The 26,749-nt window shown below is 47.6% G+C and overlaps 1 protein-coding gene across 1 annotated transcript in view; it reads left to right on the top strand.

The window, feature by feature from the left end:
- Positions 1–22,825, top strand: part of LOC128722999 (uncharacterized) — a 56,185-nt gene extending 33,360 nt beyond the window's left edge. Inside the window, exons 2-9 of the mRNA XM_053816702.1 lie at positions 3,699–3,856; positions 13,848–13,920; positions 16,874–17,041; positions 17,132–17,330; positions 20,782–21,032; positions 21,119–21,203; positions 21,295–21,573; positions 22,458–22,825. Of these exons, the coding sequence (XP_053672677.1) occupies positions 3,699–3,856; positions 13,848–13,920; positions 16,874–17,041; positions 17,132–17,330; positions 20,782–21,032; positions 21,119–21,203; positions 21,295–21,573; positions 22,458–22,567 (1,323 nt within the window). The 3' untranslated portion in view covers positions 22,568–22,825. The remainder of the gene's footprint in view (positions 1–3,698; positions 3,857–13,847; positions 13,921–16,873; positions 17,042–17,131; positions 17,331–20,781; positions 21,033–21,118; positions 21,204–21,294; positions 21,574–22,457) is intronic.
- Positions 22,826–26,749: the final 3,924 nt, after the last annotated feature.

Genomic DNA, 26,749 nt, shown 5'->3' with positions numbered 1-26,749 from the left:
GAATAACCGCCCCAGCCCCGGTATCATCTGCCAGGGGTTTTGCCGTGTGTTGCAAACGTATTTGGCTCACGTTTCCACCCATCGAAGGGGTTGGACCTCCGTCATGGCAACCCGCAAAGCAGCTCGTTTGGCTTGAGCCTTTATTATAATGATTTTCGCGTTTTTTTTGTGTTGTTATTATTTTGATAACACTCACACCGTAAAAGTGACCCTCCGCTGTCCATTATGACGGACACAAAATAATGATGATCGTAAAAGATACGTTTGGGGTGGGTTTGCTTCCCAACGCAAGGCGCTCAGGATGTTGGCGATTTGGCTGAGCAGGAGCAAATCTCCCTAGGGGCTGTTTTCGGTTTTCTTACTCTCGTTCTTAGCGATACACATCACTTGAAATTTAGAACAATATTTTGGGGGCTTTAGTAAAGTAAAAAACTACAACTAGAAATATTTTTTACAATATTATTTCATGAAGGAACATGAAGAAAATTTCATGAGGAAATCAAAAAATTATCGCTGTTTTATATTTGAAGTCTATCGTGTGTGTTTTGGGGATAATTTGTAAATAATTATCCACCCTAATGTCATGCGTCATTTGGTCGTTAGAATTTGTTTTTCATCGAACAAATTCCACCCTTGGAAGGTCACGTTCGTTCTCATTACAAAAAAAGTAACAACCTTCACAATGACACCACGATGCGATCGATTTTTACTTTCTTTTCTATCAGAACAAGATCTACAATATTCTCAAACATCCTTTGATAACACATTTTATCTGGCAACATAACAGCCTCGCTACATAACAACGAAGAATAACGCCTTTTACCGGAGAGAACAAAAAAATAACCTCACCGTGGTTGTACGCCCTTTTACTTTTTATGACAGCTCTGTAGGTTTACTGCTTCAGCTTCCGGCCAGGTTTGCTTCTGCTGGGCAAAATCAATACCTCGTTCGGGACCACATACCTCGTTCAGGTGCAGGCGCGGGCAAAACACGAACCCGATAATCACGATAATAAGTTCGAAATTGAATATAATACCAAATAAAAGAGCCCCTTGTTGCGAGCGCTGCAAGAGATTCGCCCTGTTTGGAGGGCGAAAGTAAAACTAACGATGAAATTACAGACCACTTTATTGGCAAAGAAACTTTTACTTCCAAGCAAACCGACATGTGCAATGGGTGCATTTTGTTTTTCATCTACACAGCAGGCTGAAAAGGCTTTTGGAGAAAATTTATTCAAAAGACGATCTTCTCCGATGCATAATGATGGTCATGCGGGTAATGATAAGCGCTTTTCCCGTGTTTTGTTTGCTTAAAAATATGCTTCTATTTTTCCTCTCACTAACGGATGCTTCGTACCTAAGCCTCCGTAGCGCGTTTATTTTACATAACATGGAAAGTCCGCAAACAAGTTAATAGTTATGACTAGAACGCTCTTACCTTCCCATCGACAAGCGGTAATTTTACTCCAAATAACGATGGTGAAACTTCCGTAAATGATGCTGCTATATTAAGCCATCTTTGCGAACCCCGGAGGTGTTTTTCTCGCAATCCATCTAGCAAATGATGCCAATAAAATCTTGAAAGCGCCCACTAGAACAGCATATTAGTTAGCCGACCCTATTTCAACACCTCTACGGTAACTCGGTATCGTTCGCTTTGATCTTTCCTGGAAAGAAACTGCGGATGATCGCAGCTGAACCGATTACGAAACGCGCTCCAAATGCAGTCGCATTATCACCTCAAAGTGCCGCAGGAGTCCTAGCTACGGTCTGCTCGAATGCACCTTCGAATCGACCCGTTCGTGCACGGTTCCGAAGATTCCCTCTCTCCGATCGAGCCGGTAAAGATCCGCCAAAAGGTACCGCAGATTGCCCGTAAACGGCATATCAGTTTCCAACACCCAACCTCTCGAGCTACACCTGAGGTTATCTTTACCGCTGCCACGGTCGCCAATCTGCGGCGTATTCTGCAGGATCTTCGGGGTGTACGTTCTGTGTGCAACCGGTACGGTCCGTTGCCTATGCAACACGTTGCGAAAATCAGCACACAAGCGTTCCAAACGGCCGTAACAATAAATTGTAACTGCATGCGCCACTCGCAGGCAGCCCCGAAGCGATTGCAAATGTGTTGCTCTGCGCTACGCGTCTCTCGCGCAATTCTCCTCACGCATATTGCAGCCGGAGCACAATGGCGCCAGCAACAGCAGCGAGTACCTTTTCGGAGTCGTTTTGTTTTTGATCCGTTACCGGGCGAATTCTAGCTCGCCAGATAGCGCCACTAGAACTCCTCGGGGAGGATGCTAACCGGTGCCACTTGGCAGGGTTCTGAGGTTACGAGCGACACAATTCGCAGGATGTGAGTCGCGAGCTTAGATTGCTTGAGAAGTGAACGTTGGCTTGGCAGTTGATTCCGCGACCGAAACCAACCGACGACGATAGGTGACCGTGTACGCCGTTCGCACAGAGCCGGCATTAGCCAACTCGCTCAGCTCAGTGAACTAGTTCCGAACCGTGCGGCGGCTAAGCAACCGCACCACCGCGATAGTGAAGGGAAGATAAAAATTAGATCGCCCATACCGCGCGCTTGACGCCACGGCTCGTTACCACCCTTTTTTTCCATGCGGATTTTTTTCCGCCTATACTCTCTGTTGCGTTCTTTTTTTTTTCTTCGCGCCCTTCATGGCGCAACGCCTGAATAGAGAGATAGGCGCACGACAGGAGGTCGCCAGCGGGATTTGCTTAGAACGTACGAAAAATCGTGTACCCGATGGTGTAAACGTGCGAACTAGTTTCGCCCCTACTGGTGTGGCAAGATCGATTTGAAAGGCAGACAAATGGCGCACCATTAGCATAGATACAGGCCGACATCGATAACGTAGGGTCGAGCTCGAATGATTGCTTTTATGTGTAGCGTCGGTGTTGGGTGCAGCTAGATGTTTTCGGAGGAGATCGGTGTTGTTTGGGCAAAAAGTAAACGAAAAGAGCTCTCCACACATGAAAACAAAAAAAAAAGCGGAAGGTGCATTCTACGGTTCAAGATCCATCCCGTACCACTCTTTATTTGGCATCTGTTTACTTCACCATAAGTGACTTTTGATTATTAGCCTTTGCGCGGCGGACCGTTAACCTTCCCAGTAATTGGTCTCGTAAATTCCGTTCGTTGTCCGGCCTCGAAGGATGCATCCGTTTGTGGATGCGATCTGGACGGATGATGAATGTGGCTATCCCCCATCACACTTCTCGCGAGATTACGCCTGCTGATGAATCTACTCGCCATTTTATCGTCATTTTTCGAAACGTCAATCAAAGCGTCTTTCGGTTGCATGACACAAGTCTTCCCCTGCGAGATGGAGGCGTCCTTCGATAGCTGCGACCGATCGATCGATTGTTTCTTCCCAGCTCGCAAGAGCCAACGAACGTAATCACCCCGATGATGGCTCCAAGGGCTTGAAGGTCTCCCAGCGAACTGGTTCACTGGTGCTTTTCCCTTTTTTTAATGTTCAATGCACCCAAAAGTCCTTCCATCGCGCGCGCGCGCGCGTACGCTTCAGAGCCTTCACGTGAACGGTACGGCGTGGAAATTAATCAACATCAATCGCGCAGCTTTTGTAACGATCGTGTTGTGTTTTTTTTTATTCATCTTTTTCGTTTATCATTAACGTTTCGTAACCCTTGCTTTTCTTCTTCTACACCCCACAGGAACATATTCAGGAAGTGCTGGACAAATGGACACAGATCGATGACGAGATCTGGGCTAAAGTGATCGTCTTCGAGCGGAACCGGCGAGTGGCGAAAGCGTACGCCCGCGCACCGGTCCTGACGATCAACGGCTCGGATGATGGATTTGACGGCATGAGGTAAGCTTCCCGAACGGAACATTGGCGCGTTGGTGCATTAGCTTTATTGCATGCGATCGAATATCTTGATTAAATAGCTATCCAATCGTGGCGAGAATTTTCGGTCAATTTTACATTTTCCAACAGAAACTCCTAAACGGCAATTTCCTGTCACTCTATCGGGGAATTCGGAAAGGCAATCGAAATTGAAAGGGCTTCGCTTCGTTTCTCGACAAGGCACGGTTTTGTCATGTCACTCACTCACTCTCCATCAAAATCCCCATAGAACTGGCGGTGGTTGAGAGAAACTCATAATGAGACGTCATTTTGGAGAGGTGTTGTAATCGGATCGTATTTTTTTTATCATAATCGGTGGCCAATCCTACGGCACCGGTTCATGTAATAATGAATGACAGCTCAATTGGCTTAAATACGCAGCATTAACAGTATCACGCGGTGATGAATGTTGTTAGATAATTAGAAAGAGCGCTCGCGCGCGTGAAGCTTTCCATTGAATCGCCCCAAACGGCGCCTGGGGTGAATTATTTCGTTTTATCGAAACATAAACCTCGCCTTATCGCGGGTTCCTCGCCTGTTCGGCTGTTGAACTCTTTTCGCTCGATTCGTCCTTCACGCGGGGAAACGCTCGATTGTTTCTCTCCGGTGCTTCGTTATGAGCCACCCAGGGTACATCGGTACCGTGGTCTAATCGAGCAAAAGTGCACCATTACCTCCCGCTCGCCCTGTCATCCCCACCTCACCTTCTCGGCTTCTCGATCCGCCTCCACCCGGGCACATCGAAATGAAAGTGAAAGTCGAAAAATTCGACTCGCGAACGATGGGTTCGTGCAAGGCTTGGCTTAGAAAACGAAAACACCCCTGCACATGCTCCCGTGTGGCCTCTCTTCCCCGTGCGCTCCCTTTTCCCTTCGTGCCTGCGCACGCATCCTTACGCACGCCTCACGGTGGCGTACTACGCAAACCCACCCACCGGCCAGCGCGCACATATGCTCCCACGAGCATGTACGCGGCTAATGGACGATAAATGGAAGAGAGCACTAATAAAACGGCTCCGGTGGTGGTGGGTATGGTACGACAAGCAAAAAAAAAAAGAGAGCATAATAATACCGTACCAGCCACCAAACAACACGCGCGCACTCAATCGTACCTCATTGCGCATTACGCGAGATGTTGCGCTTTCACGGAACGCACTCACACACATATGTCTTGGGCTCGTCGTGTTGTTGGTTGATTCTTGCTTTTTTTGGACCCCTTTGAGCCGTTTGGTGTTCCCTAGACGATTTTGGGCGGTAATTGGATAAAGCTTAACGGCCACCCTTAGGGGGTTCGCATAAAACTTTTCATTTCTTCTCTTTTGTTTAAGCCTATAACACTTGGTTGAAGTCTGCTCATCTTTGGCTGGCTTCTGCTTGCGCTATTGATCGTAAATTTAACCATTTCGTTAAAACGATCTTTCCCGCACCAAATCATCTAATGCGAACGGCTTATGTAACGCATGCCGGTAAGAAGTGCATTCGAATGTACGTCCGATGAGCAGAACGCAGCACCCACGTGAGAGGTTTCCTTTTTGAACGTTCCTCGTTCGCCGTTTCGATTTCATTACGATCACATTACAAACCGGATGCCTATTGCAGTGTAATTGCAGCCCAAATTGATGCCGCACCACGGGCGCATAGTTTCGAAATAACCATCGTTGGGCTAGCCGCTAGACCCCAAGCAGCTTCAGTTAATTGTGTTAAAGGCCAACCGATGCGTTATTTCGTAACCGATCACCATTAATGAAGGGTCAATGAAGTTAAGGCCCTCTCGTTGTGGTCCATTTCCATCGCTTTTTATTCAACCTCGAAATTTGTTAAACGTCCGCAGTTGAAAACGCTAGCAGCAATTTACAAATCGCTTCCCACTAGACCCCATCAAGGGGTTGTTTGTGGGTTCTGAAAGGCTCTGAATAGACTCGGAAAATTCCTCCTAGAACTCAAAGAAGCTTTGTCTCGATTCCGATTAAAAATTCTATCCAACCGCATCTTTGAAGTGCAAATTGGACGGAGCACTCGTTTGGCAGGAAAAAAAAAAAGCTATTTGTCCAAAAAACCCCATGGTGGTTTCTGTGGTTTGCATTAATTCCCAAAAAACAGCAAAAAAAAGCTCGCGGTCGAATGAAGGTCAAATCCAGCGCTTAGTAATAGCATATTGTGGTCACTTTAGCAAATGTGTTCCTGCTGGCCCCACCCTGCAGACAAATCGGAACATTCACACCTACCACTCCCGCTACTAGCCGGGCCAGCGTTCGTTTGGTAATTATTACGCCCATGCATTATGAGCGGCTAGGTTCTGACCTCGCCAAAAGACGCCATTGTGTTCTCATCTAATTGACGACATCCACCCACCCAACGAATGCTCCCCACCGGCGTGGCTTAGACCATCCTAAGGCCTAATGATGTCGCGTGAAACATATCGCGCCCGAACCATCGCCATTTTCCGAACGCAACGGCATGCAACGCAAACTCATCAACGTGTGTTGCCCCGGGGCCGCCCTCGCTGTTCACTGGGCCACATCACCATGGGCTGTTCGTGGGCCGACCGTTGGCGATTGTTGCATAAACGGGGCCGCGCGCATGCTACGGTCAAGAACTTTGCGTCCAGAATCCACGCGAAAAAAAAAACCCTCCGGTGCACCCGTGCGCTTCCGAATGCAATCAATCTTGACTTGGGACCGTTCTCTTCCAAGGTTGGTCCGTGCAGTGCTCGATTCTTGGACCACATCGGCTGGATCGCGCGGGCCTCGCTGCGTTCCAGCGAGCTGACCAAGCAGGTCGACCGGACGACAGCTGTTAATTTGCTATTGTTTTTCGATGCCAACAGCCCGCTTAGGAAGCGCGGCCAGCCGGCGTACAGTGTGGTAGGGTGTCTTTTCTTTCTCTCTCTCTCTCTCTCTCTCTGTCTATTCTTCGGTGTGTCTCTCCCCTGGAGCCTGGTAGCGGCTAGCGGACGCGTCACCCAAACGTCAAGATTCCTATCTGCCCGCTTCATACATCCGTGTGCCCTATTGGAACACGAACAGAACGCGCTGCTTGCTTGTTAGAGCCAGCCAGTCAGGCCAGTGGGCAGCACAACAAAAAAAAAAGACCCCAAACGTGCACTAACGAGAGCTCCTGCTACCTGCTAAGCTCCACGAAGTCACGCCATCTATTGTCAAACGTTTGAAACTGTTTGACATTCGTTCGTTCGTTAGCCCGCTTTCAGCCTACTGTGGAAGGATGCTGCGAGGCACACACACGCACACACACCACGGTTCGTTGCATAATTTTGTCAGGAAGATCCTCCTCCCCGGGTGCATTTTGTGCATTTCGTTTTGGCATTTGTGCAACCGCTGGCGCGCTGGTCTGTAATTTCCATTCCGCGTCTTCAATTCAACCTGCTTCCGTGTGGCGCGGAAAATCAATTATCTACAGCCGGGAGCGCGCGGCACAAAAGTTCGTCATCGTCCATCACCATCACCTTCACCGAACCGTCATATTATCGGTTTCGAGCGAGAAGATGGTAAGATTTATTGCCCTTTTTCCTTTGGGGACCGAGCCGTCGGTTTTGGCAGACGGCGACAGAGAAAAAAAAATGGAGGTGCCTGCGTTTGGGAAGCACTTCTTAAATTGATTTTCCCTTCAAGGATGCATAAATTGAACCGCGAGACCCGTGTCTGGCCTGTGGCCATTACGCATCGCAGCCGGCCTTTTAGCAGTGGTCATTGGTTTCTGATCAGCGCTGGTACGATTTTCATGATGGAATGCCAGCGCGTTAGAAAAAAAACGTCCTCCCGGTCATCTTTCTCTCTCTCTCTCTCTCTCTCTCTCTTTCTCTTTCTGTTACCAGAACTTTGCAGTCAAAACCATGTAAGCGTCTCAGCTCATGCTGCGGGCAAACTACGCAGAAACTAACACCAGCAGTACGTGTCCCTCGGTTCCATTGTAACCATGAGCTCGTAACCACACCTTAGCCTCTTGGAACAGATTTATGTGCAAAGGCGATTTTTTTTTGTTTCGTACATTCCTCACACACCCGGTAGCGTTCAGGAGCAAGGCTGGGTCGGCCAGTTGCGAAGGGGATGCGAATAGCGCCCAGGGTTGCTCCAATGAATAAACCGGCACCTCGAAACAAGCGTGAAACAGCAAGAACCAGGAAGCACACTGCGCCAGCAAGCCTTTTGTTTGTGCTCATTTCTTCCTTGCGTTTTGACTCCTTGCGATCCAGGGTGAGAGCCTCCACGTTTTAAACTCGATCTCGGTGTCGATTAAAGTGCCGTTAGTAGTAAGTCACTGCCGGGTTGGGTCGGTTTTTGGTTTCGATTGTTTTGAAGGCTTTGACGCGCGTGCCCGCAGGAGTTCATCACTCGACCACGCGGACCATTATGATGCACGATCGATGGGAAGGAGTTGCAAAGCATGCATGCCCGGAAGGTGTTCAGCGGAGAGCACAGAAAACCCTGCTGATCGGCTGCTCTGGGATCTCAATGCATGTATCAGTGGATCAGAACGTGCCTAATGTAGCACGATCAGCTTTCTGTCAATTTAATGAATCTTCAGGAGAGCTGATCATGACATGAAAACGGTAAAATTTGTTCAAGAACTTTATCTATGTGCTTGTTAAATTATTTATAAACATGCAAGCTTTACCGTTATGAAGTTTAAGGACACTAAAGGTTTGAGTTTATATTAAAAACAGCCTTCAGATGAAAGCTAGTTAAATTTGGAATGCAATTCAGCATAAAGGTAGCATCAAAGTGAAACTCTATCATGATTTCTTCGCAAGCCATTTATCATACCGAACGTGTGGCAAAATCTTCGATTCCCACGATACCCAAAAACAACAGCTCCGCCCATTTCGATCCCCAAGTAAACCCCCCCCAAAACGTGACAAACGACCGCACGGACACGACTCGTCCCGGAACTACTGACCAACGTGTACCGCGTGTGTGTGTCGCCCGCAAAAATGTCAGCCAAAATGGCGAGCGATCGTTTTTTCGTACGATGATGTCACAAACATCTGGCTGCAGGCCACAAATCAAACCTCGACCACCATCTCAGCCTAACAAGCGACAACTAGCAACCGGGACATCCCACCGAAGCGCCAGTCAAATCCACACGAAATGGCAACACGGCACTGTTTGGACACCAGCGCGCGCAGTGAAGGTCAGTCTCGACCGGCGGTGGTTTGACATTTTTGGACTCCCCGAGGCGGACATCTCGTTACGCCAGCGCGAACCATCGGAACAATGCGAACCAAGCAATACCCGTACGGCGCGTTCCGTGGCTTCCGTGGACGCGATCCTGCGCCATCGCCTGTGAACGCCCATTGTTTGCATTCTATGCGCTGCCGGAAGTGGCGCGCTATTTGCCTAATTGCAATTGTATCGATGCGAATTCTTTATCGTCTCATCAAGCGAGAATAGGGCGGCTCGGGACATCGTGCGTAAACGATGAACCGCTGTGGATCGTGGGAATTTCTGGTGGGGAATTTAATTTGGACCCGACATCAAGGGCGTTTTCGTATGCTCGGGTCTTTGGTAAACGGGCCAATTTTGGGCATGGGTGGAAGAATTTGAGCCAAGCGATCTAGCGGCTCATTACCGCAAACACCTTCACACATTAAGTGCTTCCAGGTGTCCGGAAGTATCACGAATCTATCAAAATCATAAAGACAACATCATCAGGGGTTTAGAGCTGCGTAGAACTTCAAACGTGTCTCGCAGGGCTGCTGCAGCTGCAATTCTGACTGGCTTTTGACGCAAGCGGAAACCAAACCCCTAGTGGTTACGATCGCTGGTGTCCTCCATCAGCTGGCCAGGCCCTTAATGGTTCAGGGGTCCATTTCTGCGATTGCGATCTTGAGCCTGGGATGGGCCAGTGCCGTTTCGTTGCGATTCGTTTCGGGTTCAATGTGTTCCTTTATGAGCTTTTGGACACACCGACCGATCGACACCACCGTTTTCCACCGAGCCGGATGCGGTTGGGTGCGACTCGGTGGCCAGAAGGCCGGTTGGGAACTGAGTGAACAGAAGGGGGGGGGGGATTATTTCCTTTCGTCAACCCGCAACGCGCAACGCCTTGCTGCAGAGGGAGTGACTGCCGTTTGCTCGCTGCAAGGTCGTCCAGTTTTTATAAGACTTTAATTTTTTTTCCACCTCCCTCGCGGTCCACCGGGGTTACCCCCCTTTCAGGGGACCCAGATAGTCATTATTATTCACTTATGGCGTGGCGAGGCTTGGCGTTGGTCTTCCAGTTTTTAAATCGTTCGCCCATTTCAGCCCAATGCGAGAGCTGAAACGAGACGGGAGAAAATGAGAGTAGCCGTGGACGCGCCAAGCCTTAGCTGCGCGCCAGTGAAACAATCGAATCGAGACAAAACGGATGGCGATCGAGTTTGTCGACCACTTTCAGCGGCTTTGGGGATGCTGTGGGAGGTGGGTGGAGGTGAAGGTGGTAAGCCACAGCACCGCCCAGACTCGCGATTTCGTCCCCGCGTGGCCTCGTCGACGCAAAAGCTGCCAGTAATGTGGTGCGTTTTAAATCGATCGTTTTTAACACATACTCACACACATGTACGCAAGCGGTTTGCATGCGTGCGAAAGAGAGCGATCACGGATATCAGCCTTCTAACATTGTCGCTCGATGGTGGGCTATCGAGAGCCAACGCCCTGATATGTTATTCACTGAGCCTTAATTTAAGGTGCCATGCCTTGGTATCGATGATCAAGAAATGGCACCGATTGGGGTTTGGAGCTTTCGACATTTGTAAAAAATGTAAAAAAAGCACAGCAGGATAAATCATTGACATTTGCTGGTCATTATCGAGGCTATAAACGCTGGGATCGGTAAAAAAATATGGCCGATAAAATAGCTCGTAAAATTTCAACAGCATGATTTATGTCAAATATTGGCAACCCAACCTAGAACACTTTTCTTTAAACGCTGCTAAGCTAACCATAGACTACCCGTGAGCTGTGTTTAATTACTCAATCGGACAGGAATGTGCGTCGCAATGTGGAATTAGAAAGAGGTCCCATCCCACACGCGGCGCCAATTAGGGATTGATAGTTATGCAAATGTATCAATTAGACTATCGCTTTAACACACCCTCTGTGGGGGCGCCCGTAATGAAACCTTTGGACATTGTTGGCAGTCGGCGCAAAGGTCGCAAACGTGAGCCAGTCTGATTAACGTGGGGAATAAAAAACGGAAGATAAGCGCACACGTATTAAACGAAGGACATTTGCAGTAAATTCTTCTGACGTCTTAAGACGATAATGAACAATACCGGTGCACTGTATCAGGTGTCAGGGAGTGTCCATTTGGGTAAAGAATGCATTCCTGTGGTGAATTTTGTGAACATTTTCCTTTTATATTAGCTTGATTTGAGCAATAAAATGTATAGCAAAAATCTAGCAATACTGCCAGCAAACAATTGTCCTTCCTAAACATATTCTAGGTCGTGAAAGTTGCGTTTGTTGCCTCTAAGAGACCATTAATTAGTGGTGAAATGTTGCTTCGCTAACCTGCGCACTTGAAATCACCGTTTGCCAGAACAAGGAAATCTCAAAACCAACGTTCGGGGAATTCCCCCCTATGCGATCTTCCGTCAATATCGGCCAATTCGCATCTTCCGCGGCGGGCGGTAGAAATTAGAAATGTAAATATATTTGTTTTAACATTCACCCGTAAAGCAAGCAAACCGTTTCTGCCACATCGCCCAAGACGCTATGCGCCAACGGTACCGTTCTCTAAGCGATGGGTATTTTGCATTCTGCCTGATTCCGATGCTAAAATGCCAGATTCAGCCGCGGAGCGCTTCCGTGCGACAAACGCGACACGGTTTGTCCATTTCGTTTCGTGGTTGCTCATGGTCACTTGGCCGTGATCGCGACTTCCGATGGGTAACAGAAAAAAAGAAGCCCACTTTGCTTCGCGCTTTCGACCACCAACCCATCCACCGTTGACCGATGTTCATGTGCCACATTCGCCAGCGAAAACGATGGCCCATAACACATTCTAGCGCTGCAATCATTCGCCAGGGTTTCCGTTAGATTTTCTTGTTAACATTCTCCTGGAACGTACTCTCGCACCCGCGGGTTGGAATGCACCCGAGTGCACGGTGGATTGACATTCTTTCGCTACCTGTGTGCAGCACCCTGTGACTCATTAGCACCGTTGTTACAGTGATAAGGGCTCGGTTCGGCCGTGTGGTGAAGAACAATCGATTCTAAGGGGATATTGTTGCATAAATTAGCCGATTGTGGGCATCCTGCGGACATCGTTAGATTTCGCGGAAGCTCATGCTGACCATTAGGGGGTTGATTTCTTATGTATGCGGATTAACCAAGAGTTTGATTCAATTTACGATTCTTTATACTTATACAGGAATAATCTAAACCTTCGTTCACAGTTTAGAAACATTCTAATGGCGCCAAACAGCATCTTGCACTGTTGAAGATCAATCGCTCTTTTCAGCAGATCCATTGCAATGCATTGCGCACCCAAAGCCACCCTTAAGCCCGCGTTTCAGATACCGTACCATCCCTTCTATTCCTTGCGCAACGCACGCCAAGCCAGCTGACATGCCAATTTGTTCCAAATGTCAGCGCCGGCGAAATCCATGTTCCGAAAATGCTGCCCATGGATCCGCATGCTCCCAAGCCACGGCCAGCTGGCTAAATGCATCCAATTCTGGTGCTGGGTGAAATAGGGCGCAGTTTATTTTTTTTGTTTCTTGCGCCGCACATTATTGCCGGTACATGCACTTCGGTTGTGAGGGAGGTCGTTTTTTTGTTCCTTGTATTTTGCTTGCCTCGCTTAAACCGTCGATTTGCAACACCCTTTCCGCGCGATGCCAAGCAGGGCATAGCCGCGGGCAACAAACACTCCCAAACGCGGTATTGCCAGGCCTGGTATCGTCAACGCCTACTGACACACGCCGGTCCGGTGCCATTAGAAGCGGCCTAGCCCAGCTCTCTAGTGTGAGCGTATTTTTTTTTTTTCTAGAGTGGCCCGATCATTCGTCCCAATTCTGTCGAAATGTAGGTCCATAATGCAGCACCAGGTTGGTGATGAAGAAGGAGTCCCTTTGCGGTTCAATCGAGGAGCTTATTAGCCGTACACCTACTGTGCCGCTGTGTGGCGTATATATGCGACGTTGGACTCCTGCGTGGACTCGTAGTGACACTCGAGCATGCGCTCGCGCCAAAGCCCATGTGCCCAACCCATCGCGCAGTTAAGCGCGCTTGGGTTGCTGGCAAAGGAAGAAAGACTTCAATGCGGCCGCAAAACACGAACCCACGAACCGTTGGTTTTCTTTTCGTCACAACGCTCGCACCGCTCGTGGGTTGTCTGTGTTGGTGAAAGTGAAATTACCAACCAGAACCCGGGTCCGGGTGCCAACCGCGAGCCTCTCTTGTGGCCTCGTGTCGTAACGGGCTAGACCATGTGGCCCTGTCCACGCGGAATGATTCATGCTGGGCATTCTAAGCCACAACCGCGAGTTGGATCAAAATGGAAAATAAATACTTGTAAATAAAGCCCTCCAGTGCCCGGCAAGAGACCATACGGAGTAATGGGATCGGGGCTCTGAACCACCGCGCAATGGTGGCTGGTCTGCAATTGCCGTTGCACAATCGCACGGAGCCACGAGCACGAGCCATATAGGATCAGACGGGGGCCCTTTTGCTCCCTTTTATTAGCGTCGCGTTTTCACTTTTCTTTGCATCACTAGCTGCAGCAGAAAATGAGCAGCTCCGTGAAGGGCTTGTCCAGTTAAGCTAGCAAAAGAAAACGATTGTTCAAATTGTCTGGGCACTTTGATTGCGAGTCTCTAAATCTAAATCCCGCCTCTAAACCCAATTTTAGCTCATTATTTCGCGACAAATTTCGCTTCATCTGCGCATGTTCGACTAATCGATTTTGCTTTTGTTCCGTTCTCTCTCTCTCTCTCTCTTTCGCATCCACAGAATTGGCCTTTGCGGGTTCGACAATCCAATGCGCGATCACAAAACCGATGAAGTCAAGCGGCATGTTGGACAGGTAAGTCTTACGCATCGCTGCGAGAACACGAAATAGTTTAATATCAAGGCCCCGGTGAATGTGGTTCGGAAGATCACCCTGATTGGAGTGGGTCCATCTAAGCCGGCTGTTGATTTGATGAAATCCTCCCGAGGCTACTAGCATGCATCCTAACAACGATCGTGCAAAACCGCTCGAAGCCCACCAGCCGTCAACTAGCGCTTCTCGGTGGTGGGTGAAGGAAATCGCTTCAGTTTCGCCTCCCATAAGGCCTTCGATCGCTAATCTTCATCCGCCGACGACGTGCAGGCTTCCGATCATCATCACCAAACGATGGTTGCCAATCTTCTGCCCAAACCGACGGATCATCTGCACCGAGAACGATCACGATCGCACGACTATCGCCCAAACGGATGGATCGGCTACCCGCGCGTAAAAGTGAAAAGATCATTGGATGATCTTTTAACGAAATATCAAGGCTACCGCGCGATGATGCCCCGGATGTGCTGGAAGAGCACAAGGTACCCAGCCGCGAAACGGATCGTGAGACACAGCTTCGCACCAGCGTTTCAACGACACTGACTTCGGATTGCTGCAGGAGCGCGATCAGCTTTCTTTGCCGCCCATGCGACCTGCCGGCAGAAGGTCAACCACTAAGATTGGTCCGTCGAGTTCCGGACGCTGGTTTGCTGGTGCTTCATTTACTTTTTTTTTTCGCGTACCTCCGGTGGATAAATTTCCTTCACCTCTACCGGATTCCTTAGTGGACTCGTAACCCCTGCAGGCCCGTGCAGGGTGTCGGTACGCGAAAGGGCACCAAAGTTTTCCCGGTTACGGTAGGCTGATCGATTTATTGCCCTCCCCGGACGGTGTTGTTGGCACAACCTTTTGCCACCGTCGTGTAATTCACCACGGAGTAGTGAGCATATTAAATCACGTCCGGCGAAATACGAGCGGCTAATAATTTTCCAATTTGTTTCCGGCTTCAATTTCTGGCATGATAATGTTTATTTGCTTGTCAAACCCCGTGAGATGAGCAGCGGTGGTGATGGCTTAAGACGGCGATGTTACCAGCAGCTCATATACCAGCAGCCTGCTTTACCAGTTAATCTATTTTGACACGGAAACTTGACGCTCCGCGTTGTGTAATCCGTCATGGTAAAGCAGTTCTGTCTACATTATTTTTTGCGTTGCGTTTGTGCCCAAAGCTCGTAAAGCTCACATTGCCCTGCAAGAACTCAAGAGTTTATGGGCTTTTTGTCTTGGCGCTGAAGAAGGAACTGTTTTGCTCCACCTCGTCGGCTCGTCACAGTGAATCACTCACTCGCCGATACGGTGCTCCCAGAAACGGTCGTTTTATGGTTGGATGGGTCGTTTTGCATTAACGTTAACAAAAAAACATGGTAAACACGCTGTTCACACTTGTTATAGAGCCGTCCTGGCAAGATGGAGCGTGGCAGTAAAAGCTCACCCTCTCGGTGGGTAGCGCGCAATCGTGCACACCTTATTGTCCCGAACAAATGTGTCCTCATACAGAAGAACGACCCACGGACGTTCGTTCGAGCTAGCGACAATCTTGTAATCATCTGCTCACAACCGATGGCGCTTCTTCGCCATCACCCAAGAGGAAGCCGTTAAACAACACGCGCACACGGCGCAGCACCGACAGGGAGAATGGACCGGCACAATTTATGCGGCAACGAGCGGATGGATGGTCATCGATCATTCCGGAAGCTCACCAGATGGGGTCGAGACGCACCGTTTGCTCGAGCAGACCTTCCACGCAACCACGGCACCGGTTCGGGTGGGCTCAGAAGGAAGCGAACGAAGAACGCGCTCACTTTCCTTCAAGCTGCCCGCAGAACTGGTTTAGATTGCTCGTGAAAATCGTGATGAACTTGTTCCGCGCGACATATACTGCGGCTGTTCGCTCCGTACCATCCGTCTGTCCTTTAGCGATGAACCACGACCGGGCTGAAGCTTGAACACCTCCGAGGGCAGTCGAACGGTCGCGCTGAATGCCACCAGCTCCTCACATGAGGAGCGCCACCGTCAAGGTCGTCAATTGATATTTAGCGATGCCGCAGAACGCAGAACGCATCGTTAAATTCGCCTCACTGGGCAACGATGAAGGTGGACAGCGCTACAGGACAATTTTAGTGCTCCATCATTATGTACTGCGCCAGATGGTTAGGCTGTTTTAATGCACGCACAAGTGCAAGGTCTGGTTGTGGCTGTGGAGCGGCACAAATTGGTTCTACCTGTGTAATCGCATCGGGGTCGGGATCATATGCATAGAATGAAGCCTTTTGCGGTTGTGATTGATGATTGATGGAAAATCGGAAAGATCTCTCCCAAGAAAGCTACCGAGCTACCCGCGTGAATGGATAGGGCACCGGTTATTTTAAATAATCACATGCACCATTAATCACCAACGGATCTAGAATAGCATCTGGAAAACCCCTTACGTGCTTCCAAGCTCCAGGATCCAGATTCCGAGCACCGAGATTCCGTCGGAGGCCGGAAACGCAAGGGAAGATTGCGCATTTCCTGGTACGGCCATTTTGACGCCTTCTCTTACGAGGGACGACTTGCGACGAGACAACGCGCACCGTACAAGGGTATCCCCACCGTGGAGATTGCGGATAATTGGAGTAATGCATTCTTCTACGGCCACCAAAGGTGTTCGTGCTCAAAGAAAAACCCCGACCAGCCGGAAGGTCTACCGACATATGCTGATCAATGGCGGTGCGCCGAGAGTGACAACGGTGTCGGAGGTTTGTTAATAATTACCGTCATCTCGGAGATGCAGATGATGTGTGGAAATGATGGCGAGATCCATACCTGGACCGGCTGCAATATCAAGTGCAATTGCATTCAACGATCAATTATATATCTTCACATACACATTGGCGCACGTACACGAAGATCCGGGTTCTGACTTCTTCCTTCTCCGGTTTCGTCTCGTTCGCAGGGCGTCAAGATCAAGATGGACGACGCGGGCAACATTCTCATCAGACGCTACTCAAAGAGCAACGTGTACGTCAAGAGCACGGCAAACCAGCCCAACGAGGAAACGGCCATCGGAGCGGACATCCTCAAGCTGCCCGGCCATGCTATAGAGAGTGAAAAGATTGTAAAGGTAGGTAAATGGCTCACTAGAGCCAACTCCGTTTGTTTTTTTCTTCAACCCCCACTGATCTGACTCTACTCTTTCGCCCGCCCGCAACAGCTGTTCGACATGAAGAAGTTCCAGTCCAATGTGAACCGCGAGCTGCGCCGTGCCTATCCGGATCGCAGACGGCTCGAGACGCAGTGCCTGTCGGCGATCGCGTTCGTCAAGTCGGAGAACGACATTCTCGATTGCCCGATGTGGGTGCTGATCATCAACGTGGTTGCAATGGATATGCTGAAGAGCAAACTACCTCCCGGTAAGTTCTCGTTCAAACGTGAAAGGGGAGTTTGGTTGTTGCGATTGACGAAATTATGATTTGCTCGGTTTGACATTTAGTTTGACGAAGTGGTAGAAGCGGGCGAAGCGGCGAGGATCGCTTTGTGCAAGAACTTTTCGAACCCCGTTCCGTTCACCCTAAAAGCCAACGTCGTTGGTGATAGGCCAACACTTTCGACACCCAATAGTTCATTGTTTCGCGGTGAACCGCTGTAAACCTTCGAACGAAAGCCTCCTTTCAGGGAGTGCGATTCCACGCGGCCAAGCCCATGATTTTTTTTTTGTGTTTCTCCTACACGTCTTCTTGTGGCCCGTTGTTTTGTGGGCTTCCCGATGACCGATAAGCCCGTTCATAAGCTGACAAATGTCAGCCTCGTTGCGAAAAGTTTGCTAGAAACTCCACGCGACGTGGTGAATACTTCTGGTTGCGATCTCGTGCGAGGGTTTCGGTTGTTTTATTTTATTTTATTTTTGAAAAGGATTGGGGAGAGTACAGCACAATAACATTTGCTGGCAGGTGAACGGGAAAAAAGACCCGCGGCTGGTATCGCCATTTCCGCGCCCACCAGGTCCAAACGGAGCGGCTTTCTTCCAGGAATATGGATCTGGTTTTTGCTTAATTTTTATGGAAATTAGCAAACCGTTTCAAACGAAACCCGTGAATGTTAATATTCAAGCGACCGCGCGGACTCTGTTCGATTGTAAAGTCCACCTGATCGGTGACTCCCGATGGTCAGCCCCCGGGGCTCCGTCTCAAGCAATTGAAAGTGCATGGTTTTTTTTATTTTCTCGCGTCTCCGTGGTCCATAAATAATACCCTCGAAAGGACACGCCTTGCGGCGGTAAAAAATAAGCGGTTCTACGCAAACGTCCACCGGCCAGATTTTCCAGGCCCTTGCGTCCGTTGTGTAATTTGACAGTCGCAAACAGAACAAAAAGCTCTCCGGCGGCACCGATGTGTAATGCAAATCGAGCAAATGCGACGCCACGCAGTGTCTGGTTGGGAAAATTCGCGATAAGCCAGCAAGGGAAATTTGTTCTTCGGTGCCATTTATGCGCACTATTATGCGCTCGTTTTGGTGCGCCAGGTGAATTGTTCGTTTTCAAAGCGCGACGGCATTTGACGACGTATGCAACGAGTTGCTTTTGAGAGAATGGAAAGGAAAGTGCAAACTCAAATTCGTTGACATCCAAATGGAGTAGGGAGCCTCCTGAAGCTGCTTGTTTATCAACACGTAGTTTGGTATTCAATCCATTATGCTTCAAACAAACCCTTAACCATCTACTCATGTGTATGAAGATCCTTAAAAAAGCCCAACAATTTAGTCTCATATTCTTGTAAAGTACAACAGCATCAACCACCCTATGAAGGAGCCAGAAGCATCATAAAGGAGATGCTTCTTCTCGCAACCTATCGCGCGATCTCTCTTTTCTCTGACCCATCGAGACCTGGCTGAAAGCTCTAGGCGCCCTGGCGTAACTGTTAACGAGCCACACTCGCTCCTGCCCGCTGTCTCGTTAATGATCGCGTTGTCATTTGTTGCCGGAAGGAAACATGGTCTTTTTTTTCGCACCCGCTAAACCCGATACCGGTGGTAGCTAGAGATTTACGGACTCGCGAGAAGCGCACAATCCGTGAGCGCAGGCACAATTAATTTTCGACATGTACTACCGATCGATCGGACAATTGTTGTCATCGGTTGGGGTCGGCATTTATTTCGTGATTCGAAGCTCCTTTTTGTCCCCGCTTGGTAGGTCATCTGGATCCTGCATGAGAAGGGCTGTACGGGAGGCTTTTGTTACTCAAAAAAAAAATGCATCCAAAGGTGTCTTCAGCTTCTGCTCGATGGGAGAGCCTGCTTAGTTCTCGTTGCATGTGTGGGGTGGATAAGCGTTTTTAGATCGCCAGCCCACCGCTGGGTATGATAACGGAAAAGAATGTTTGGCCATTGAAACCGAGCTGCTGTCGTTTCGAGGTCCCCAAGGGCCGGGCCATAGGACCCAGGATTATCCATTACCCGGGTCTTTGCTACGTTGCGACAAGACCCGTTAGAACACACGTTAGAAACGGCGGAAACCTTAATGGAGCAAGTCATATTTTGTCACTAGAACAATAGACACACGCCCCAGACCGGCGGTGGGCCATCGTTCGATCGTGCCCATATAGACCACGCCGAAACGCCGCAAGAAAACGTTACAGAAGAGAGAGAGAAAAAGAAAAAAACACACATAGAAAGCACATTAAAGCACCTCCAACCGCGCGTCATACGCGAGAATTGCTCTCGGTCGCGAGGAAAACGAACCTACCCCCACATTATGAATTATCGTCACGTTTACCGGCGGAGTTTGGCGTGAGCAAACAGAAAAGCTCTTCCCGCGCCAAAGGGGAAGAATTCGAACTGCCCAGCTGCTGGTATGGAGGGCCACGATGGTGGCTGCTGCTCCCGTGCCGGAAGGCTGCCCGCCCGGGAATCGATGTTTCACAAATGGAATGTCAAACGGTGGAGCATTTTTTGGGCTCACTCCCGAGGGCAACACCACCACACCGTGTACGTTAGGGCAAATAAATCACGCTTCCCGATTGTTTGCCCATCCAGCCTTGGCGCACGAGTGGTTGATGCCCGGTGGTGTGGCATTTGTGATAAGTTTCTGGGGCACGTTTTGCTGGCGCGACGCTGATAGCTTCTGAAAGCTGCCTTCTGTAGCATGAAACACGCATCTTCAACTCGAATGGCATCGACTCTTTGAGGGAAAGAAAGTCTTTCGGCAACCTATAGGGCTCTGTGTACGGATGGTGGTGAAATTAAAATTCTATCAATCACTGGCTGAGCATCCGCTTGAGTAATTTCGGGCCATTTGTGGTACCGGTCAGTTGCGGATGGCACCACGACGAGAGTTCCCTCAATCGCATGTTTGTAATTCCGGTACGCCGATGAATGTGCGCGAGGGAATTTAAAATGCCTCGTCATGTGCTCTGGGGTATTTATTTTTGAGTATATCGCATGGCGTGTATCATTTCATGAAAACCAAACATTTCGCCCAAAAGCATGTTTTTTGTTTGCTCGTTAGTTTCATCTTCACGTTTTGTACTTGAATCAGAGCATTTATTAGCATTGGTGAAGGCATTTTTTTGCTGAGAAGAATATATCGACTTGTTATCTCATCGCAGTAGGCTGGTTTATCAGTATCGTTTTGAAAAGTCGCTCTCAATCTAAAAAAAAAGGATGCGTTTTCTTTAACTCAACTTTAACCGATTTTCTTTTCTTTGCTCCTAATTTTTTTGACTCTTGACTCTTTGACTCTTTCCCACCAATCGGTCACCCCACCAATCGCCCACCTTAATGCAATCGAACTTAATGTGTAACCCACGATTAATCTTGTAGCCTTTTTCCTTCCCCCTGCCCGTCTCTCCACCTCCATCTACGGTGCAGTGCAACGTCCGGTCGACATTAAGAACCGTCCGAGAATTCCGATCCCGGACGAAGATCCGTACAGTGTCGCCGGTAACGGTGGCGGCAGCTCCGGTAGCTCCGGTTTCGGGGCCAGCGGGTCCGGCATGGTTGCGGCAAGCCGCGAACACCTAATGCAGCAGACGCAACCGATGGGCGGCCAGCGGCGCAGCGAGAAACCGCCGAAACTACCTCCACGCGACAATCTCTACGCAACGCACGAAATTGGCAAGGTGAGATATGGCCCCACAGAGTTTTTGGGGCGACCAATTGATCTGACGAACAATGCAATAACTAACGTTGTGCGTTTTAATTTTAGCCGGACTACGATGACATCGAGGATGAGAATCGCGTCAAGCTTCCACGAGGCAAATCAGACAAGGGCAAAGATAACAAGAAATACGGTACGTAACCAACCAGGAACCAAAGCTTCCAAAGAGCTGCATGGAACTCATCGAGCTGTTGCTTTAACATGATCGATCTTTCAATCCGTAGATGATCCGTACTACTGCGGGCTGCGTGCTCGAGTGCCAAACTTTGTGAAGTCGTCCAAGTCATCGAAGGAGAACAACAACAACGGCCCAAATGCGGCCGTCGGTGGCAGCAAGGAAACGGTCGCCTCGAAGCGGCTATCGATCGCGCATCTGCAGCACCCAGCGTCGCTGCAGTCGTTGCACCAGCTGCATCAGATGCACCCACATCACAACCTGATGGCTGCCCACCAGCACCACCAGCAGCTGATGTGGCACGCTCGAAGCTACGAGAGCGGTATCGGTAAGTCCTTGCTTTCTGTTAGCGGACACATCGTCCAGCTTGCTTACGCTTTTTTGTTAAATTACGCTCATAAAGCTCATTTGGGTAGTTCATTACGCACAAATAATTTATTTGATTAGTTCATAACGCGTGATTTATGCACACGATTTAAGCACTAGTCAATGCACATAAATCTGGTATATGGAAAACACGGTGATTGAACATGAACAGGTGAATGAAGACGATTCAGTTAGTCATTAATACGTTTGTGGGATGGAACCGGTACGGAACAAAGAATTTCCACGTAAAATGTATGGTGTTTCGTTGGATCACTTGTTCCAGTCTATCATAGGAAGATTTTAACTTAAATCGGCTGCACTATTGCCACTACTGGGTTCCGTGTTTGGTTCTGGAACTAAACCCGGAATTCGTATGTAATGTAGTTGATTCTGGCTTCGCTTTGACTATAAAGGATCGTAGGATCAAATCGAAAACTAAACAATATGAACTGTTTAGTTTTCGATTTGATCCTACGATCCTTTATGAATTGGTTTCTTGTTCTGCATCGGTAGTGACTCAATGAATTCTATCTAGCACACTTTCTTCTCATACATTTCATATATCTTCGGTCATCTGGTGATTTGAATGCTCACTGGTATTCGCTTACTACAACATTTCATTGGTTGAAATCGTAAACTACTGTTTGGGTGACGGATTGCATAAAAAAAAACATTCCTTTCTGGTGTATTGGGACCTTCAGCTTCCACGGGTTCCCAACGATGGATTTATTCATTAAAAAAACAACGACTAACCGATCATCTCCGCTGTCAACGCTCACTGCTTCCCTAACGGTGCGAAAAAGCACAACCGGAACAACCCAGAACTGACCCTTCCTCCCCTTCCAGATACGGACGTGGTCGAGTCACCCTATAGTCACATGTACGGTCGCGTACCGTTGCCCACACGCGGATACATACCGGCACCAAGGGCCATGTACATCGGCGAGTGGGACTAGAGGTGGTGCCCAACGCGAGCTGACCAAAACGGTCTCTCAAGCCTAAGCGCCCTTTAGAGTAACCCGCCGCATGGCATATACGCAACATCGAGCACTTTGTAACAGGATAAACATTCGCGTCATGTCCGCCAGATGCACGGACACGCGTAACACGGACGAGGCAGCAAATGTGGAACAGGGTTTATGGGGGCTACCGGGAAAGCGAGCAGATCGTGGAACCGACTCCACCCGCTTTCCCCAATCCAGTCCCAAATTCTGGAGCTCTTCCTTTTTCTCACTCTGACGCACCGTCATCCACAGAATCGTCGAATATGAAAATCTAGCATCATCTAGCAATGTCAAGCAAGTGGATAAAAAAAAGAACATAGCATGAATCAACGAACGGCACTGGACAACGTGCTGCCTCTGTTCCCTGGTTTCACTTCTTTTAAACTAATATTACGATTATTATTAATATTATAATAATTATTACGGATATATATATGATATTCTGGGGCTCGTATTACGGTGACTGCCCTTGTCGCCGCACGTTCTACGCTAGCGTTAGAAAAATTTGTAAATAATTCTGCATCTTCCGATTTGAATCCCTTAGCCCAACGCAAGGCAAACGTTACGAAAGCAATTCTGATGGAATACGCGAAATCGGCGATGGGCAAATGAGCGATGCCCTTTCACTCTGTCGTACTATCAAACGTGTTCTTTATCGCCTTTCTTCCCCAAAAATTATCCTACCGTGCTTACCGTTGCACCGTGGAACGTGTGTACGCCATTTTACGGAGCGGATCGCCACCGTAAGAAAAGCAGAAGGACCCAAAACCTGACTTGGATGGAGTAGCACACGTGTTCATCTCTAGCGATCGCATCACTGCCCGCTCAACTTCCGTAGAATCGCGTCGAAGCCTAATTTTAGAATGTACTGATGACTGAAGCATAGCCGGGCACTATCAGCCAAACGGGAGAATATCCTTACCGAATATCACTGCCAGCAACAATCGCTCACGCACGGGATGTGCCTATCACAGCAGGCGCTGATCACGCTAAAAGAACACATTCAAGCGAACACACACAACGAAGCGCAGTAGCATGCCAAAAGTGCATCTACTGAGCGTAGAATTCATGCAATTTAGACTCCCACAGCCTAGGGATATACTTTTGCACCTATTGTGTTGTAAATATGGAACTACACATAAGCAAAGCGCAAATTGGGAAATGAATTTTCGGCTCATCACACGCTGCCAAGCGTATGAAGTCGCTTTGTTTCTATTCGAATAATGAGCACTTTTTGGCATGTAACTCCCACTAGTGCGTAAAATGCAACTCGGTGTAAGTTTTAACACGCATGAAACGGCAAAACATAACGACACTCGTGTCCCCGACACTTGTGTGGATGTTTTTCCATTCGTTTCATTCCAACTATTTGCTACATCTTCTCTACTTTCGGGCATGATGCGCCATCTATCACGTAATTCGAAACAAGAATCGCTTGCAACGATAACGTAATAAACGTTGGCTTGATCGGAGATTGATTGAGAATGGGAATTGAGTCCCTGTATGAGATCGGAAAATTCGCCGATGCCGCTACAGTAACGTAGACATGTAAGATAGACTTGGAAAAGCTCTAACAAGTGAGAACCGAACGCGTCAATTGAAAAGCCGAAGCTGATGTACACTAACTCACGCAAAACCAACAAATGATGATATAATACTCAACTCGAATGCGCCCTAACGTAACGATTCCGTGCATGCGTTGCAGTTTCCTCGAGCAAGACCACCACCCGGCATGATGCTTTTAGAAATTGTACTGAATTTAAGTTGTTTAAAAATCTGCTCTATTCCTCTTTGAAAAAAATCATAACACATGGTTCCGTTGTCCCGGAATGAATATGATGTTTTGCAAAAGTTTACTAGGACCATTTGTGCTGCTCCTTTAACTCTAACAAATCGTTGCAAAGCATAATCATGCTTCCGGCAATTATTGGAATCTCCAAGCAACTTTAATCGAATGTATTGTAAATTTTTTAACAACGGAAACGTACTTAGGCGATCGTTTATCTTAAATATGATCCATCAAAACGACGAATATAATTTAGTGCCTATGAGCCTATTCGGTGGATGGTTTTGGGCTTATTTTCGATACCAGACCACATGTTCGATGCGACTTGAATTAGATAAGCACTATTTAGGTAAACAAACGCAACAGGATGAAATACATAAAATCAAGTGCACTGTACTAGCAGAGCTGCACTGGAAGCATGTACTGCTATATTATTTGCTGCTAGTAAATTCTGAACAGTTTCCCACATTCCGATATAACCGGTAGAATGAGATGAATCTTACTAGGGTACAGATCGTATGCTAGTGGTAGGCTCTATACCTATCTAAATATATCTATACGGAAATGCACACGTAATACGTGCATTCTTTAGCTCGTAGGAAATGAATAAGAAATCTAATCTTGTAGATTGTAAGCAGACACACGTTAAAATTAAACACATCTGGTGAAAGGGCTTGTTAAGCAAACATCTTTCGGCAACTTGACTTAAGTTAACTTCATAAACAGAAAAAAACGTTGTTGAAAATTTTACGCCGATGGTTGACCATTCTATTGCAGTCAGCATCGTAATCATAGCGTGTGGAAAAGATTTTTTTCGGCATAATCGTCTTCGGCATCTTTGAAAAAATCGAGCTGCATGCCGAACTAGACTAAAGCACGTGCAAACGCATCGGTGGGATATGCACGTGTTGTTTATTTTGCCTGTAAAGTAGAGCAAAAACTGATAATTAAGAACCGATCAATTCGATCAGCAATCGAATAATTAGCCAACACCCACGAAAGATGTTAAGAAAACTATTAGCATGAAGCAAGTGACTATAATTTTCTCCATCTCTCCGTCATGTCTAAATGTTCTGGATTTTTTGAAATAAAATACTATTCTTATAATCGCTACAATTTATCTTTATTTCACAAACATGCCTAGCGGAACTGTGTAGCTTGGCGATTATTTCAAGCATGATGACAGAGTTAATTACTTAGTCAACGTTACAATCACGAGTGTCGTCGTTTCTCAATTGCTAATCTCGGTCTTTTTGATGGATGCATTAATGTGCATGCCTGCACTACGTCTTAATTTGCTCCTGACAACGTTACATTTATCTTTGAGAAATTTTCTCCAATCGAAAACATCCATCGTAAAAGTCATATGAAAACAAATACAATTTTGGATATTTCCCATCAGGTGCTCATATTTTGGTCATGAATTTGGTGGAGAATTAAGCTCCACGTGACTTCCATAGGTCTTCATAACAAAGTTCAAAGGCCATGCGGAAAGATTGGAAAATTTCCCTAGAATGCGGAAAAATGGATTAGATATGTTAAATTTAGCATATATCCTAGGTTATTGGAGAATGAAATTCTCTTTTGTTTAGTATTTGCAAGGTAAGGATTTGATATTATCCGTTCCTCAAGCTTTAAGGACTTTCAAAAGCATATTTGTCGAAAGTTAAAGCATATGCTACACGACTGCAATTCTCAACAATAATAATTAAAACAACACTTCATAACTACAATCCAGCTTAAGCTGTTCTTTATGTGTCTAATGAATGTCTCACTTCGAGAGAAAATGATGTAACATTAATTTATCATCCAAATTGTTGCATGAAAATGTAGGATGATGCGAAAGTTGCTTAGATTACTGTCACAACTTTTCAACTACTCTGTTGTTTTTTTTTTCTACACCGCTAACATTTCCTTACGAACTGTCATTTTCAAACGTGGAGGTAATCAACCATTGAAAACATAAACAATTTGAATGTTCCTCGGCTCGAAGTTTCTTGTGCATACAATCGTTGCTTCTCGAAGTAGACGGTTGTATTCGGTGTATTTCACTGTAAGGCATATGACTCTAGATAGTCGAGCCTATAAAGAAGTGGTCAACCTTTGAATATATTAGAAGTGACTCTTTGGAGAATTCGAATATAGAAGGCTACATCCCATTTCGCAAAGAAGAAGAAGAAGAAGTTTCTTGTGCGGTAACGAGACAAAACTTCTGATACTTTTTCCGGGGCACGATTAAGGCCTACTTTGCTATGCTTAGCAAAGGCTTTTATAACTTGGAATTCCTCGTAGCTAGATAGTCAGTCCTGCGTACGAGGGGGCTGAGACGAGCTTCGATCCAAATATTA

Source organism: Anopheles nili, chromosome 3 (assembly GCF_943737925.1).
Source record: "Anopheles nili chromosome 3, idAnoNiliSN_F5_01, whole genome shotgun sequence".
In the NCBI taxonomy this organism is placed as follows: Eukaryota; Metazoa; Arthropoda; class Insecta; order Diptera; family Culicidae; genus Anopheles; species Anopheles nili.
The sequence above is the reverse complement of the archived record's forward strand: the minus strand, read 5'-3'. Positions and strand labels throughout refer to the sequence as shown.